Here is a 16,860-nt window from a genome sequence, read left to right on the forward strand (position 1 = left end):
GTTTTCCTCTTCTCCCTCATCCCCTATTCAGAGGCCACTTATTAATTTTATTTGAAAATTTTTCCCCTCCATTTTCTCATTTTCCTCTTCTTACATTCTGCTGGAGTGATGTTCACTGCATGTGTTTGAATAGCTTATGTAGCTCTGTCAAGAGTTCAGGATGCGTTTTTGTAGGGATTTTAAGTCTCACTGTTATCAGGCAAAAGGTGCAGCTAAGGCATTGGCACCAATATTCTTGTATACTACCTGGTTGGAAGGCTAAGTCTTGGAGTGGTGGGGAGGCTGTGGATAAGATGATCTGGGGGACTGAAGTCTTTGACAGATGCCAGAAAATCAAACACTGGAAAGACTTTACTACATATTCAACATAATTGGCATTTATTTTGAATTTTTGGTGCTCTTTCTGATAGCAGAGTAGCCCTGTGCAAAGCAAGAAATGCTGGAGCAGCTTCTTCCAAAGAGTTAGCTGACACTGCTGCTGCCTAAAACCACTGGCAAAGTCTAGTAGGTTGTTAGGAGAGAAGATCAGTATCTTTGACAGCTTCAGTGATGATGCTTCTGGAAACACTTTTTCTCTAAGCTGGCTCTCCTGCAAATGTCATTAACCAGATACACAAATCCACTGGCTTGCTTGGAAACCTGCCACAGAGTTTCCAGTTGACTTTTTAAAATGAAGCTTCAAGTTGTAAGTGCTTTCTCAACTTTGTCTTTTCCTTGCCTTCGCTTCCTGCTGCATGGGACCAGATCCTGCATTTTTTTTCTGTTTGAGATGGCAGATTTATATAGGGCAGATGTGAAAGTGACAGCACTTAGCATAGATGAAGCACCTTAGCATTGTGCTTGCTCAGGCTCCAGCTTTGTGCACTAACCAGGGGGACTTGCAGGGCTTTGTGGCAGTCTTTGGAAGTTACAAGGCAGGGAATGTACTATTGCATTGTGCCAGTCAAAACTCCTGTTGAGCTGGTTAGTGTTGTCAGCCTGTCCTGTTGTCTTGTCATTGCCCACAGTTTGTGCTGCCACTGTGTGTCTCCAGTCCCCTTCTCCCTCCTGTGACACCTGTCTCTCCAGAAGAGGGACAGAGTAGATGGATGCCTTTCCCATTGTGACTGTCACCTGTAGCTTTCTTTCTGATTTGACTTGTTACTATTAATATTTTGTTGATGTGTATGCACATTTTTGTACATTTAAAGTATTAGGGTAGTGCTTACCTTAGGAGAAAAAGTAAAGCTACTAATTGCTAATGAAAGAGTATTTTAAGAAGTTTGGCCACAGAATGCTTTTAAGGGTTTGCTGTGCTAGTAGGTTCTTATTATTTTGGGGTGACAGAAAAAATTCTGTGAAAGACTTGTTCAAATATATGGTATGTTACATTTTCCAAATATCGGGTAGACAAGAAAGAAAGTAGTATGGTGTGCATTAGAGTAATTTAAGTCAAAATTGCACTCCTTTCATGTATATGGGAAGTGTCTTCTTGCAGAGTCAACATCTCATAATTAATAAATATATGTTGGTAGCCTTTTCTTCTAGAGCGAATCAGTCTTAATAGGAATGTCATCTGTTTATTACAGTACTCTGTGATGCTGGGCTTCCTTCCCCTCAGCCATAGTTACTTGGACAAATCTCCCATTGTGGGTTTCTAACTCTTATGGGCTCCTTCAGTGCTTGTAAGAAAGTTGGTTGTTGAGTTAAATCACATAGTAGTGCTTTAGAATGGCAATTTTGTAGAGAATCTTATTTAGCTGCCCTGTTGGAGGGCACTGCACACCATTTAGTTGAATTAAAAGCTGCTATGCCTTTTCTGAAAGGAGTAGCAGCTAAAAAGTCCTATTTAAGTAGTTACAGTGGAAGATATTTTTTCAGAGTGCAAACTTCTGAGGGGTGGTGCACTCACTGAAAGGCAGAGCAGCTTTTGTAGGTGTCCTGTGCAGGGGATCTTTTAGTACCTGTGTTCATGAGTGTTTTGGGTAGCTCAGTAAATCTACAGAGAGGGTGAGGTTGCTCAGTGCAGCTGGCAGTGTATTATTTGGCCAAGAAATGAGACTTCTCCTGTATTGTCATTATGTTGCTACATGATATATTAAGGAAGCCCAAGAAGTATAAATTTTGAAAATCCTTAATCTAATTTTTTTGTTACGTGTGTTCACTGAAATACAAGGGGTAACTAAAATGCATAGAATTGAAGAATACAAACAACTGATTTCTCCTTTAACTTTAAGGCTACTGAAATTAAAAGTCTGGTTTTCCTTTTGGTACTAAAGGACCAGACAGGTGTTTTGCTTGATTGTATCTGACACACTGTTTATGGAATAGCTGACATTCCCATGCCAAAGAGCTTGCAATCTGAAATGGATACAAAATAAAGGGGTAAATGTAACTTGCAAGAACTTTCAAGTATAATGAGTTGTGTTATGCTAACCAAAAGCATGCTATTGTTAGAAAAAAAAAAAACAACAAAACACAGCAAAGCAAGAAACACAAACAATAAAATCCACCACACAACAAAAACACCACTTCTGGCAAAGGGTGTGCTTGGCTGAACTACCTGAGAAAGGGGACACTGAAGGAAAACTGTAAGGACATAAGAAAAAGTAGTGTAGACTTTGAAGCAGAAGGGGAAAGGCTCATTGCAGCATTGCCAGCCAGGACAACTAGGGGGAAGTGACCAGCCAGAAGGAATACTGAGGTCCCATCACTGTGGCTGTGCCAGGCAGACAGTGTCTCCTGTCAAGTACTTGGAGTTTCTCAGGTGAAGGGTAGGTAGGACCTGGCTGTGATCTGTAGGAGACAACTGGAATAGCGCTGGGGTCAAGTGCTGTGAAGCAAACAGCTGTCCCATTTCTGCCCCCCCTGTTTGGGCATGACCCTCCAGATCTGCAACTTCATATCCTTTCTTTGCAGCTGCTCCTGCCTGCCAGAAGCAGTTCCAGCAGCCTGCTCTTGGCAGGGTTTCCTTCAAGGCCATCTGAATTTAAGCATCTCTAGGCTGGGCTGGGTGGGGACTGCTCATTTGTACAATCCTGGGACTAGAGGAATGGTGTGGGGAGTGGGGGGAGCAGCCTGCAGAGTTCTGATCTTGTCAAGCCCAAGAGACTGGGACAGGGTGGTTCTGCTGTTCAGCCCCCCTGATTTGTGTGCAGTTAGCAGATGCTCTTGTCTCCAGAAAGAAACTTTCCCATCTTAAGTCAAGTGTGGGTCAAAGATGCAGCTGCCTTTCCCAGCCCACTGCAGGAAGAGTTCCTGTCAACCTTCTTCTTTGTTTTGTGTTTTTGCAGGTTGTGGGCTGCTCATTGCAGAAAGATACAGCTGAAAAAGGGTTAGCATCTTTCCATTCAATTTATGTCCTGAACTTTTAAGATTCTACTATTGTTTTTTTTTTTTTTTGTTTGTTTTGGTTGTTTGTGGGGGGGGGCCTGGTTCTTTATTTTTTTTTTTATGTTAGGCCACTATATGTGTTCCATGGGGAGCTAGAAATTTTAGGAGAATGAAAATTAAAACCGTAAACGCTTGCTACAAATATTGTAGGGACAAAAGGTACTCTTTGGTTTAAATAGCTGGAAGAGCCCTGTATAATTCCGTAAAAAGGAAAGGAGGCTGATACAGTCTTTCCAGTATGACCTTACTGAAGCACAGGTAAAAATGCTGTTAAGGATAGGAGCTACAGTAGAAAGTGCCTTTTTATTTTATTTATTTTTTTTTTGTAAGCCAGCTTAATTTAGAAATAGCTCTCTGAAAAGTTCTTGAGAATGGTTGGGACTATTAGCAACATAAATAATTGATCAGTTTGTCTCTCTTCTTTTTTGTTGCTGATTGCTAACTTGAGCATTTTTACAAATTCATGCAAACCCAAAACAAGCTCACAAGTATTAATAGAAAATATAATTTATATAGAACCAAATTCTGCTATCCACTCTATAGGTAAAGCCTTGGCCCTGGTAGTTCCTTTCTTTCCTAGAATACTTCTTCACTGTCTGTACTGGAAAATTGACTTGGGAAAGCACAGTGGGGATAATAAAGGGATTAGATTACCAGTGTTACCTGTTTGAAAGTTGACTGTTGTTCCACATTAAAAATTGCTTTGGGCATTTAAGCAAATTTACTCTGTTGAGTAATATCAGTGGTATTCCAAAACATGTTCAGACAGGAAATTATACCATTTTAGTTTCATTTCACAGTTTTCCACATAAACAGCTTTCAGCTCTGAATACTCAAAACAGCTGAGCAATGGCAGAACGAGGTGCACTAGGAAGGCAGGTAATGGTGTAAAACAGCTCACTAATGTTGCAGTTCTGGTTTTATGTCTTTTGGGTTTTTAACCCCACTTGTTGTAGGTTTGGGTTTTTTGTTCATGTTTGGGCTCTTAGTTAAATGACTAAAAGGGAGTTTCTGCCTTAGAGTAAGGGGAACTGTATATTGTTTGTTTGCAACTTTCAACTTTACAAAATGTTGCTATTTTTATTCAGATGGGTCATCGAATCACGTTTACAACTATCAGCCATGTGATCACCCACGTCAGCCTTGTGATAGCTCATGTCCATGTGTAATTGCTCAAAACTTCTGTGAGAAGTTTTGTCAGTGCAGCTCAGAATGTAAGTAAAACATTTAAAATTTATCTGTAAATTTCTCTCTGTCTCACCATCGACCTCTGTACTACCAGTCTGTCTGTACTGCAGAGAGTGTTACAGCAGCAGCAAATTGTGTCAAACAGTGAGAGCATGCTCAGTTTAATTTGGCCCTTGTAATTGGCTATTGCATGGAGTCAGAAGCAGTATTCAGACCTAAAATTGAGGAAAAGTAATTAAAATCAGGGAAGGAAAGAATTTGCAGTAATTTGGAGTGTCCTATGCAGCTATCAATGGCTGTGTTACCAATATTCTGATATGCTATAATCTGCAGAATCTTAATTTTACACTGTATTTTTTCATACTTGCTCTTTTTCTTTTCTGCACATTGCTTTGTAGGCCAAAATCGTTTTCCTGGGTGTCGTTGCAAAGCACAATGCAACACCAAGCAGTGTCCCTGTTACCTGGCTGTCCGTGAGTGCGATCCTGACCTCTGCCTGACTTGTGGAGCAGCTGACCACTGGGACAGCAAAAATGTTTCTTGCAAGAACTGCAGCATTCAGAGAGGATCCAAAAAAGTACATCCAGAGTTATACAACTGCATGTCTGTTGCATGGGTTTTGAAATGTTATTGTATTTTCAAGAATGGAATTTCTGTTTCTTCAGCATGAAGGCTAAGAAAAAAATCCAACCCAAACATAAAGGAAGGGAGTTGTCACTTGTTAGCTTGCTCATGTGCTGCTGTTAAGATCTATCTACATTTTGTCATGTACCAATTAGTGTTTTCTGTGCAGCACTGCAGCAGAATATCTCCTTTTCCCCATTTAGGCTTTGCTTCTTAATTGCAAATAGGCTGCTGCTTTAAAGTGATACCTCAGCAGTCTTTCCCCAGATCAGCATAAAGAAGTTTATCCCCGAGTTTAGAAGCCGTTTCTCTCTTCAGTTGTTGATTCTAAGGCATAAACTTGTATACAGTCTACTAAGTCTTGAACGCCCATTCAGTTCTGGCAAATTAATCAATTAATCAATGAGTAAAGTCTGGAACGTCTTCTCATGAAATAGGTATTACTGGGCTGATCAGCAGTGGGCTCCTGTCTGCAGACCTTTTCAGGTTGAAGTCTCCCCCTTATTTCATGGTGTTGTGGGATGGTTAAATGAACATTTTTAGTAGTTTTCAAATACCTGGTCATTTTTCTTTTACATACATCTTCTGATCCACAAGCTGTAATTTTAGTGTGTGTTTGATCATTAGAAGACTCTGGATTTGTCTGCTCTCCTGGAGTCCCAGCATATATATTTCACTAAGTGATACAAAACGATAAAAAAAAGCTGAACTCAAATCTAAGCCAGGCAAATCTAAACTTTTTTGGTTTTTCTATTCCACAGCACTTACTATTGGCACCTTCAGATGTGGCAGGCTGGGGAATTTTTATCAAAGATCCTGTACAAAAGAATGAATTCATCTCTGAATACTGTGGTGAGGTAAGGATGGAGAACACTGGATATGAGCTTAATTGATGAAGTTATGCATTGATAGGGGCTGACCATAGGGATACCATTGTCTGTAACCTGGTATCCCGTTCAGACAGAGCCATGTGGCTAAGTGTTACAGACTGTAACTGCTGTAACAGGCTCAGACCCCAGGAGCTACACAATTGAAATGTCACAAAAATTTTGAAACAGGCTCTTGTTGGAGAGAAGAAGAGCCTGGAATGTCCTTTTTATCTTAGATGGAATTTGGGTTCAGACATGTTTGGAATTTGGTGGCAAATGATTTAGTATAGTACTGAAAGTCAGTAGGAGCTTTCACTAAGCTATATTCTGTAGCAATAAAACCCTGAGTCAGGTATGCCATCCTGATTTTGAGACAAGAAGCAATTCTTACTTTTCTTCTGCTCTGAAAGAGTTTATTTATGTTAAGAGCAAAGCATGGATGTTTGGTAAATGCAGAATGCTTGCTGAAAACAACACTTTGAGTGGAAATACTTTGAATCCCAGAGAATAAAAAAACTCCCACCTGTCTTTCAGAAGGCTGGGGAGGGGTTGACATTAAGCTGCTATGGTTACACAACGGAGAAGTGCTTCTCTTTTTTACAAATAGTGTTTCTTTCAGATTATTTCTCAGGATGAGGCAGACAGAAGAGGAAAAGTGTATGACAAATACATGTGCAGCTTTCTGTTTAACTTGAATAATGGTATGTATGCATTAGTTGCAACCCTTGGCAGCGTTAAGTAAAGTATTAATGCTCAGCATTTTGTTCAGCTCTGTTCTTCTGCAGATAGCAGGCAACAATGAGAATTTTTTTCCACACCTTTCCCTATCAGTGTGTGAGTTCATCCTGTTGAGAGCTAGTCTTATGGGTTTTTTTTTCTCTAAATACTAGTCAACTAGATGTAGTGATGGAGCCTATTGCACAAGCAACTATACAAGAATAGAACTTCACAGAGTGAAATTATGTGCAGACATTAAGTAGACTAAAGAATGTAAAAGGCTTGCCAGGTGTTGCCTGAAGTAATTTTATTGAATTAAATCAGCTGTAAGTTATGACAGTAATTGTGTTGGGGGGGAAAAAGCCAGATATGTGGTATGTGGCTGCTGCCACTAGAAGAGAAAAATACAGACTTCACTGTGTCAAATATCAAAATACTAGAAAATAGTTGAAATGAGGAAAAAAACCTGCTGCTTTGTATCAGTGTTGACTTAGTATAGTTATGGAGCTTGTCCTTGTTGAATAAAGGTAGAGAAGCTTCAGTGAAAAGCTAAAGTCCCACTGTGGTAGGAGGTAAAGGAAAAGCAGTGTGGAACACCAGAGTTTAACTGTTGTAGGGTGCTGAGCCAGCTCTTCCGTGGGGGAAGCTGAGCTGTTATCTTCTCCAGCTGCTAAGATCCAAGCACACTAGGTATGAAACTCAAAAAATAATTTGTGTTTTTTTTTTTTTTTTCCCTCTGCAGATTTTGTGGTTGATGCAACACGCAAGGGCAACAAAATAAGATTTGCAAACCATTCAGTAAATCCCAATTGCTATGCAAAAGGTAATTTTCACACTTACTTGCTTTTCATCAGTGTATGAAATACTGTGAAATATTTCTTTAGCATGCATTTTATCAGCATTTGTACTAACATACCTGATTTCTTTAAATACAGTTATGATGGTTAATGGCGATCACAGAATAGGAATATTTGCTAAAAGAGCCATTCAGACTGGTGAAGAACTGTTCTTTGACTACAGGTGGGTAGATGGATTTCAGATGGGATTTACTTTCAGTTATCTGCAGCTCAGAGTTAATTCCTGTGTCTGCCTGGTCCCTGCAACCTATTGTCTCAGTATCTGAGAAGCACCATTCCCCACACTGGTTTTGTTAAGCCAGATGCCACAGCAAAACTGATTTGAGCAAAGCAGCTGGTTAAGAGCTGCAAACTTGGAACAGCAGCTCATATAGAGCAAAATGTAGTGACAAATGGGAACAGACTTTCTCTGGTTGGGGTCTGTAGATTCCAGTACAAGTTAAGTCCCCCATCATTCAGAAATAGGCAAGAATTTCAGAGAATGAAATTTCAGAATTACCACCGACAAGTGCTTGCTAAGAATGTGTCCTTCCTTAACTTTCCTCTGCAATCATCTCACTTGACTTGAAAAAGTAAGCTGTCCAGTGCCAATACTGTGTAGGTCAACCTTGAGAAACGCAGTTGCTTTCCAGTACTGAAAATAAACTTCAGGACCGAGAGATTCAAGGTGAAAAAGTGTTTTAGTGATTTGTCTCCTCTTGATCAAACACCTCTGAAAGTAGTTTCTTGAGTGGGTCAGCAGTGTTACCTGCAAATTCACACAAGGAGGAAACACCCCAGCTAGTGAGGAAACAATGGGAAATCCAAGTATGAGAGTATTCCAGGCTGCAGTGCCATGCTGTCAGAACAATGAAGCTGAAATGTTCCAGGATAACTGTTTTTTTTGTGATTCTGCTTTTTTTTTAAATTTCAGATATAGCCAAGCTGATGCCCTTAAGTATGTGGGCATTGAAAGAGAAATGGAAATCCCTTGACACCAACTACCTCTTCTTTTAAATAAACAGCTGCCTTATCTTCAGGAATTTCTAGTACTGTGGGCAATTTTAGAAAAATAAAAATGATGCAATTTGAAATTCTGTATTTGCAAAGTACTGTAACAGTAATTTATAGTAATGAATTTTTTTAAAAAAACAACTTTTTATTGCCTTCTCACCAGCTGCAAAGTGTTTTGTACTTATGAACTTTTGCAATAATGTGGTGTGGTACATTTTTCAACCTTGAATAAAGGATACTTGAACTTCTTCATTTTTAGTGGAACTGAGTTGGAATTTTATCTCATCCCCTTGAGGAAGCAATGTGAATTTAACCTCAACTTCTGTCCAAAAGCAGCTCCATACTTGTCTCCTGTTACTTTGGGTCACATTTAAGATCAGTGTGAAGATGCAAACTGTGTAGGTGTCAGTCAGGTGATTGTGGTGCTGCAGTGCCTATGTGACACAGGTGTGGTCTTGCAGCTTCTCAGCTCCCTTGGCCTACAGCTACATCCATGTTCTCTGGAGTCATGGCTGCAGCCCAGAAACTCCTACCATTGCCACAAGAGCTGTGATTTCTGTGATAAACACTACTTTCAAGACAAAGCTGTGGTACAGAGCTTCACTGGCTTCTCTGAAGCACCAAACTGAATGATGAATAATACAACAGTAATGACACATATATTAAAAAAATTAAAAGAGATGCAGAAGAGAAATTTATATTTTCATCCAGAATCATTTAGATTGCAGCTAGCTGTCTGTACAGGGGTACTACATTTATTTCTTAGGTGCTAGTAGACTGTGAACTCAGCAGCCTCTTCTGAAGTAGAACACAATGCTCTGATCAAAGCAGCTGGAGTGGGAGGGCAGGCAGAGGGTGGCATTATTGCCTAACTGAGCCCATGAAGTCCTGTCCATGGTGACCGTTTACCTCCTGCACTGAGTGGGCTCGAAGCCTGGGGTGGATTTCAGCTCTTCCTGCTTCCACACTATGTACATCAGGCATCTGCCACACGCCCTCTGCCTTGGTGATGGCGCAGATAAGAACTTAAGAGTTCATGAGTAAAAGAACAGTCCAAAAGTAAAAACCTGATTTTCTTCCTCCTCGGGTAGAGCACAGTTCCTGGTCTGAAGCTGGATGCACAGTAACCAGAGCACTGCTTTAACCAGCCCAGGGCTTTGAAAGGCAGCCCAGAGCAGATGATTTCTGTTCTTTCAACTAAGAAATTAATTCAGGCTGCTTATATGTCATCACAGCACATAGATCCTGCTAGAAAATCTATTAGCCCTGAAATTTCTGCAAGAAGGATTTACAAAAACAAAACAGCATCTTAGAAAAAGATAAAAAAATTTAAGAGGTATCACCAGTTCCACTCTTCTGAATTTCCAAAAGCAACTTCAAAACTGAGCAGCAAGATATTGCTATTGCTCCTAGTGGCAGTCTTTCAGAACAGAAATAGCAAGCATACAAAATCTCAAGTACACATGACATCCCTCCCTTTTTCCAAATCAATTTGGATCACATCTAGTAGGGCTCCATACTATTGTTTTAAACCCAGAGTTTAACTGTAACCATTAGTTTCCATCAAGAGAGAAACATTAGCAACACAAAACCTGGCTCCTTTCCTGCAAGAAGAAACACTGAACAAATCACAATTTCCATTAAGGGCAAAATGGCTACAGGACTTAAGGACTTTTCATGACCAAGATTAGAAAATATATAGACTACCAAAAATGAGACCTGTGAGGATGGCAGCATTTTGCTTGTAGCACATGGAAAGCCAATACTGATTTCATAAAATGTTGTAAGAAGAATGGAATGAGGCCTGGTCAATCAAAGTATGTGTAGTAAGACTTGAAAGTATTTTAATTCCCATCACAAGTTTAATTTAATGGGAATTGTTCTTCAGGAACACACTCAATTTTCTCCTTCATTCAAAGAAATGGGGAGCCTAAACCTCCTTTTTTCTAGGCAGCATTTATGCAAGTGTGATGGACATTACAGCACAGTGAGCAATATTAAAACCAGCTCAAATTTCAGATGACCAAGCATTACCACATATATTCTGAGTATTTTCTGTTCTGCATATCTTGTGAAATCACAAATTTCTTTTATTTTCAAAGTGTAGACAATTCCTCTTCAAAAAGAAATAACATGCACAGAAAATGATGGTATCTACAGAGAACAAGTCTACAAAATGGGGAGGAAAAGCAAAGTTATTTTCTAATAGCTTTCATAACCATTATACCTTTTATTTACATTTAGAAAGATAAGTCATGATACTTAAAACAATAAAACCAAATGCAACTTGTACAGAAATCTTTTAATTTTTTTTTATTATTTATCACACATTAAAAAATGAAACACACTATACAAATGGTTTTTCATAGCAGATTACACATGGGTCCATTCAGACTTGCTCTCCAAGTGCTGCCAACATGTATAAGTGCTGCCTGTGATGGCAGCTGTTTATCATATAGCCAATGTATTGATTTAAATGCAGTAGCATGCAACCCTTAAACGAGAAGGGTCTGATTCCTTTCTGTTCTTAAATTAGGTTAAATGGCATTGGTGTCCATATTTACATACTTGAAATGTATCAATCCTGAGCAGTTCTGATGTAAATCTGAGACTGGCTGATGGAGTCCTGGCCTCAGTCATTAAAAAGGGAGGTCCAAATGGCAGCAGGGTGGCTGCTATGAAGTTCTGTCACTTGCATTCTTTCCATCACATACCTACTTGCCGAGTGTCACACAGTCAAGTAATTGCTAATAAAAATGCTAAGCCAAGTAACTGTAGGTGTCCTTCTCACCATCTACACGTTCCAAGTACTCCTTCTCAATAAGGATGTCAATGCATTTCTGTGGGGGGAACAGAATAGAGGTAAGCAGTGGGACACAGGCATAAAAGCCCTCTCTGGGGTTGCTCCAAACTTTGATTTTAAACCCTGAGGGAATTCCCTGCCAAGCAGAGGAAAGGAGTAGGTAAAGGACACAAACCACAGCAGTTCACTCTCTGACCACATCCAAGCAGAAGGCTTTGCTAATCCAGTAAACTGAATTACACTTACTGGATGCCATTCCAGGGGTGTGTCTGGGAGATCATCACAGCTGAACCAACTTCATAGTAAGAGAGCAAATAAAGAACTACACCAAGGTTCAGAGAGCTTACGTAAGGTCACGTAAGACAGCAGCACAAAGGAGCTGCCTGTTTCACTGCCCAGCATGGGTGCCAGTTTATGCAACTGCTTTCACTGCTTGTCCCTTGCCCCACGTACTCCTTGGTTGTGGATGTAAAAACTGCTGGCGAGCTTGCTTAAACAAACTGATTAATTTTTAATATATTAATATACATAAATGAATAATTAATATAATCTATAATTATGAGTAAATATTTTAATACAATGCCCTCCATCCCAATATTCTTATTGTAAAGCAAAGCAGGAAACTTTTATCCAGCCAACCCCAAGGCTGACTGTTGTCCCACAACTGAGAGAGCAGGAACAAAAGGTAAGCCTGGATCAAGGGCTGTGGTAAGCTGACACTGATGTGAAAAGATGCAATCCAGCTACTATTTCAGCACCACTCCCAACAACGTGAAACATGGATGTTACCCTAAGAGAAATGCAGTACTTCCGGTTAAAATATTTCCGACTTGCAACTCTAAAATCTATCCTTGCCCATCACATCTCCTTAGCTTTCCTTTTTAATTCAGAAGCATGTGTTTTGTCTGTGTATTTATACTCCTCACCTCCTGGAATCCAGGTTCAGAGATGTGGGTCTCACCTTAATTACAGGAACTCGTGGCTTGAACCTTGAGGACAGCTGTGTTAGCACTTCTCCAAGCAGTTGCTGGTGTTTTAGAACCTTCCTCATTTTCATGATTCTCACAATAGCAGCCTGCACAGGAAAGTTGTGAAGGTGTGTTTAGGAGCAAAGTACTTGTGCCTCTGTGTAAACTGCCAATTAACTGCCCTAGATCATGTCTGCCCATGCAGAAGGACCACCACAATCAACTCGAGCATCAGATGGGGAGAAACTTGCCCACGAGTGTCAGCTACTCACAAAGACTACAAGTCTCCACAGCACAGTCATCCAAAGTGGTTTTGAGACATGAGATTTTAGAACTGTGCTTATAGTCAGTCAGTCATAATAATAATAGCACCAACAAGAGCCATACAAAACTACTTGTGTAGCAAAAAGCCTTCTCTATATATTTAACCTTACTGTGACACATTTTTAGTGGTCCATCTGTATTTCCTTCCCCTCTCAATTGGATTCCAAATGAACTGATAATAAAACCACTGTTAATTTCATACTACCTGGGTATTACTATTTTTTTATTTTTCAGTTTTCACCCAGGACAAGGTCTGGTGAACACATATGTCCAAGGAACCCAAACACTCATCAACATCAGGTTAGAAACAATGTTAAGAACACATCCTGTCTGTAGAAATGCCTTCCTTCAGTTTCTACTACAGACTTCAATCACCTTTAAGAAAATTTTAAACATATTTTTTAAACTCAAAATGTAGTGTACTGCAATGGCATGTTGTCTTCTAATAAAATTAGGAAAACTCTACACTAACCTTCATTAAATGATTACAAAACTGTGATTCTGAGTTCATGACAGCAGTCTGCAATAAAACTCACCTGAATCAGTAGTTTCCTATCTTCCTCTATATTTTTGTGTGTAGTTTCTTGCTCCTGCTTCTGTTCAGTCTTCATTGGCACATTGATATTTACCCTTAATTTTTTGCTGTAAAGAAAAGCAGAAGTTCATGAACAACTAGACTGCTTAAAAACCAGAGAAACACAGAAAAAACTCCAAACAAAACCCAACTCCAAAATAAAAGCCATACCACCATAATTACTTTACAAGAATAGAGGACTTTGGCTCTTCTGAAGACTTTAGACACTTATTCAAGTTTGAAAAAACTCAAATGAAAATAAAGAATGCCCACAACCAACCAACCAACCAGCCAAAGAAACAAATTGCCTTTCTGGTGGGTGTCTGTGTATTTCACAGCTTACTGAATCCATCCTAGTGATCTGCGAGATCTAACTAGCACTGTACAGTTAGACTGTATTCAAAACATTTCTATGTGTAGTAAGAAGCTTGGAGTAAGTGAAGCGGACAAAGGAAGTCACTGGAAACAGAATCACCTATTTGATTTAAAGACTGGATTCTGACCATAATGTGGAGAAATCTGTTTGTTCTGTAGAACTGAGCTCTGTCTTTCTATCACATGCTACCTTGGCACCGATGGCTGTACTGAGGTGAGCCCACTACTGCCCGTTGCCACTCTCAAGACAAGGTCTTGTGTCACAAGTGGGGTACAAACCTCAGCATCAGAGCACCAGGGAGCAAGCCCAGGGCTCTGCTCAGCCTGTTAGCTGCACTGAGGAGAGGATCTGTTATTTATTTAGCACAGTGCTCTCCATCATAAATTGGGAACCAGCAGCTGCACAATGCAGCAACACTGCACAGTTTCTATCACTGTAGTAATGCAACAGACCATGAATTCGCAAACCTTTACTTATGGGTAAAGGGGGATAGAAAGCAGATAAAGGGTGGAGTACAAGGAAAGGTTTTAAAATGTTTCTTTCACTTGAGAGCTTATCTTTGGGAAGTACTGAACTCCTCACTGAATTTATCTGTGTTTATATCTATGCTCTCGTAAGCATGATAGAAAGTACCACAGTGCTGTAAACAGCTTAAAACAGCACAACTGTTTAAAGTAAGTAATAAAACCTACTGAAAATTTTGTTTATTAAGTCTTCAAATCACTATACCTCTGTGGTTATAAAATGAGCCTGATCCTCTCATGTTAGCAGTAGTGGATGAACATTTATGCCTTTGACTTTTGCTGGTCACTGGACACTATTGTAATCTTATAAAATCAATTTTGCTGAGTGCATGCAAGTAATGCACCTTGGTGAAACGGCAGCACTTGAATCAATTATTCAAGAATTAGACAAGGATCAAAGAACAAAAAGGACATATGAAAATATGTCAGGCCTTGACAGACTTTATGACAGAGTCCAGGAGCTGAAGTCACACTCAACCCCCACCACTCGCCCGTCCTCTCCCTTAATGCTGGTACACATTGGATCTACATTTGAATTGGCACTTGCACCCTGAAGCTTTCATTTAAAGTATATTAAGTTTCACACGGATTTTGAAAGCAGAGGAGGATGCTACCCATTAAATCTAAGTATTGTATGCTGCTTACTTTTTGTAACCAAGATACAGTTTTATTAAAGTATCTGGTTTTAACTCCACTTCATCAACATTTGCATTTTCATCCTCCAAAACCTGCAAGAAATAAGCAAACAAATAAATATATAAATAGTATTTAACATATTTCACTGTATGCTAAGCAGATCATAAGAAAGCAAGAGTACTTACAAGCAGTTTTGATTTCAACAGTATCTGTAGAACTTGTGCCAAAATATCCTACAAAATTACAGAAAATATTAACAGCACAGATAAACAGCACCTTTGTCTAATGTAAAAACTTGAACAAGAATGCACAAATTTAGACCAAGAACTAATGAGTGCAGAACACTGCAAAATGAGGGGGCAAAAAAAAGCAGTAAAGACACAGTTCACAGAAATAGAACGACATTCTTTTTGGGTGTTATGACATACCCTCCTTGTGGCTGGTCAAACAACATAAAATTCTTAGGAAATACTAATGCCAAACAAGAGATCTTTCCAGCTGCTGCTTTAGGAACTATTTGCAAGCAGATTTATATCTAAGAAGTAATTTTTCCCAAACCATGCAAATATATATACCATGGAAAGCTTAAACTTCAGAAAGCAAGCACTCACTGCTTTCTGATTAACATCTACTTGTTTTAACAGGGATCCATTCTGGTTGCTGTTGCTGGCTGGTCACCCAGAAGGCTACTGGCAATATTCTGTGCAGGCCTGCAAAGCTACAATTTTACCACAGTCTGTAATAAATGGCAACCCCCTAAGACTTCTGTGTTTGCTATAATCCATTAGCAACAATAACTTTCTAGATATGCACTTCTAGAAGTAAAGATCCTACTGAAATGAAATACCTAACTTTCCAGAAGTCAGAGCAGACTTGATTCAAACCTACTGCTGAAGGTCAAATAAATGCCAAATTGTGTGCCATAAAGCCTGCTTGGAAAGAAAAGGAGGGAACCTTTTCAACAGGACAAAGTTTGCCAATGAACTGCAGATTTACAATGTTATGTGAAAAAGCCTTGAGATATAAAAGAATGACAGATGCACAGATGAATCATTTAGGAAAAATGCTGTTTTTGCTAGAATGTTGTCTTTTAGCATTAAAATGTATGCACTGAAACACTGAAAACTCAGCAAGAAGCTAGACAATTCACTTCACTTATGAACAGGAATGTACATGCACTAAGATTCATCAGAAGACCAGGCAGTTATGATTGCAGGAAAGTAAAGCAGGAAAGTGAATTGACCAAGAATAGAGCACATCTGTCTCCTTTGGGACAGAAACTGATTCTGGCTCCAAGCATGTGTAATCCAAATTTCTTATGATAGCAGAAAGAGCCCTGAAGACCAAACACTTGCTCACAAGAGTGTGGTAAAATGTGCAAAGTCACTACCATTTTTATTTGAGTACTGTCTGTCAGCTGCTGCACAGTGTAGGCATCTTCTGTATTGTACTGCAGTAAAATCGCCATCTGGAATGTGGATGCCTGACAGATTCAAAAACAGAGAACAGAGGGGAGATGGGTGAAATCAGAAAATGAGAACTTATAAAAACACTTTCTGAATTTGAACAGCCTGAAATTCACCAGTTAAACACATATGCTGGAATATCACCCAAGGGGTGCTAATAAAAAAAAAAATAAATCTGATGTTGCTTTTACAACCAGAACTCCCCATTCCAGCATTATCTATACATAAACCCCAGGATTAGAATAATTTAGCTTGCTTCAGACACTTCATCACATCTTCTATTATGGTATCAAAGCATTATCCTTCTACTTGCTAATATAGTTTTAATTGTTTTCCTCTGTCACTCCAACTCTTACCCATTTAATCTTCATTAAACCCAACACAGACTACTGAATTCATCCTCACAACGCTCCCAAATCCAGCAGAATAATGAAACCAAATTTATACATCAAGCAGCTATCACTGGCTTATCCATGTCTATCACCACAGGGTTAGCTATGTTGATGACAAAGTAAAGTTTAACATTATCTTGTTTCTTCTCACTATTGTGAATTCCCCATCCCATCTAC

The 16,860-nt window shown here is 39.4% G+C and overlaps 2 protein-coding genes across 9 annotated transcripts in view; one reads left to right on the forward strand and one right to left on the reverse strand.

The window, feature by feature from the left end:
* The window catches only part of EZH2 (enhancer of zeste 2 polycomb repressive complex 2 subunit), a 28,720-nt gene extending 19,967 nt beyond the window's left edge, over positions 1–8,753 (forward strand). For 5 of the 6 annotated variants that reach the window (XM_062497689.1, XM_062497705.1, XM_062497697.1 and 2 more), the window contains 8 exons: positions 3,273–3,313; positions 4,461–4,586; positions 4,959–5,137; positions 5,946–6,041; positions 6,673–6,754; positions 7,513–7,593; positions 7,706–7,790; positions 8,541–8,753. In XM_062497689.1, the coding sequence (XP_062353673.1) occupies positions 3,273–3,313; positions 4,461–4,586; positions 4,959–5,137; positions 5,946–6,041; positions 6,673–6,754; positions 7,513–7,593; positions 7,706–7,790; positions 8,541–8,601 (751 nt within the window). In that variant the 3' untranslated portion in view covers positions 8,602–8,753. The remainder of the gene's footprint in view (positions 1–3,272; positions 3,314–4,460; positions 4,587–4,958; positions 5,138–5,945; positions 6,042–6,672; positions 6,755–7,512; positions 7,594–7,705; positions 7,791–8,540) is intronic. The other variant, XM_062497728.1, reaches the window with a different exon arrangement.
* A 2,167-nt stretch (positions 8,754–10,920) lies between these two features.
* Positions 10,921–16,860, reverse strand: part of CUL1 (cullin 1) — a 50,095-nt gene continuing 44,155 nt past the window's right edge. For all 3 annotated transcript variants that reach the window (XM_062510190.1, XM_062510200.1, XM_062510182.1), the window contains 6 exons: positions 16,216–16,308; positions 15,011–15,058; positions 14,835–14,917; positions 13,252–13,357; positions 12,385–12,498; positions 10,921–11,460 (listed from right to left, as the gene is read on the reverse strand). In XM_062510190.1, the coding sequence (XP_062366174.1) occupies positions 11,380–11,460; positions 12,385–12,498; positions 13,252–13,357; positions 14,835–14,917; positions 15,011–15,058; positions 16,216–16,308 (525 nt within the window). In that variant the 3' untranslated portion in view covers positions 10,921–11,379. The remainder of the gene's footprint in view (positions 11,461–12,384; positions 12,499–13,251; positions 13,358–14,834; positions 14,918–15,010; positions 15,059–16,215; positions 16,309–16,860) is intronic.

The sequence above is a fragment of the Cinclus cinclus genome, chromosome 1, assembly GCF_963662255.1.
Source record: "Cinclus cinclus chromosome 1, bCinCin1.1, whole genome shotgun sequence".
NCBI classification, from domain to species: Eukaryota; Metazoa; Chordata; class Aves; order Passeriformes; family Cinclidae; genus Cinclus; species Cinclus cinclus.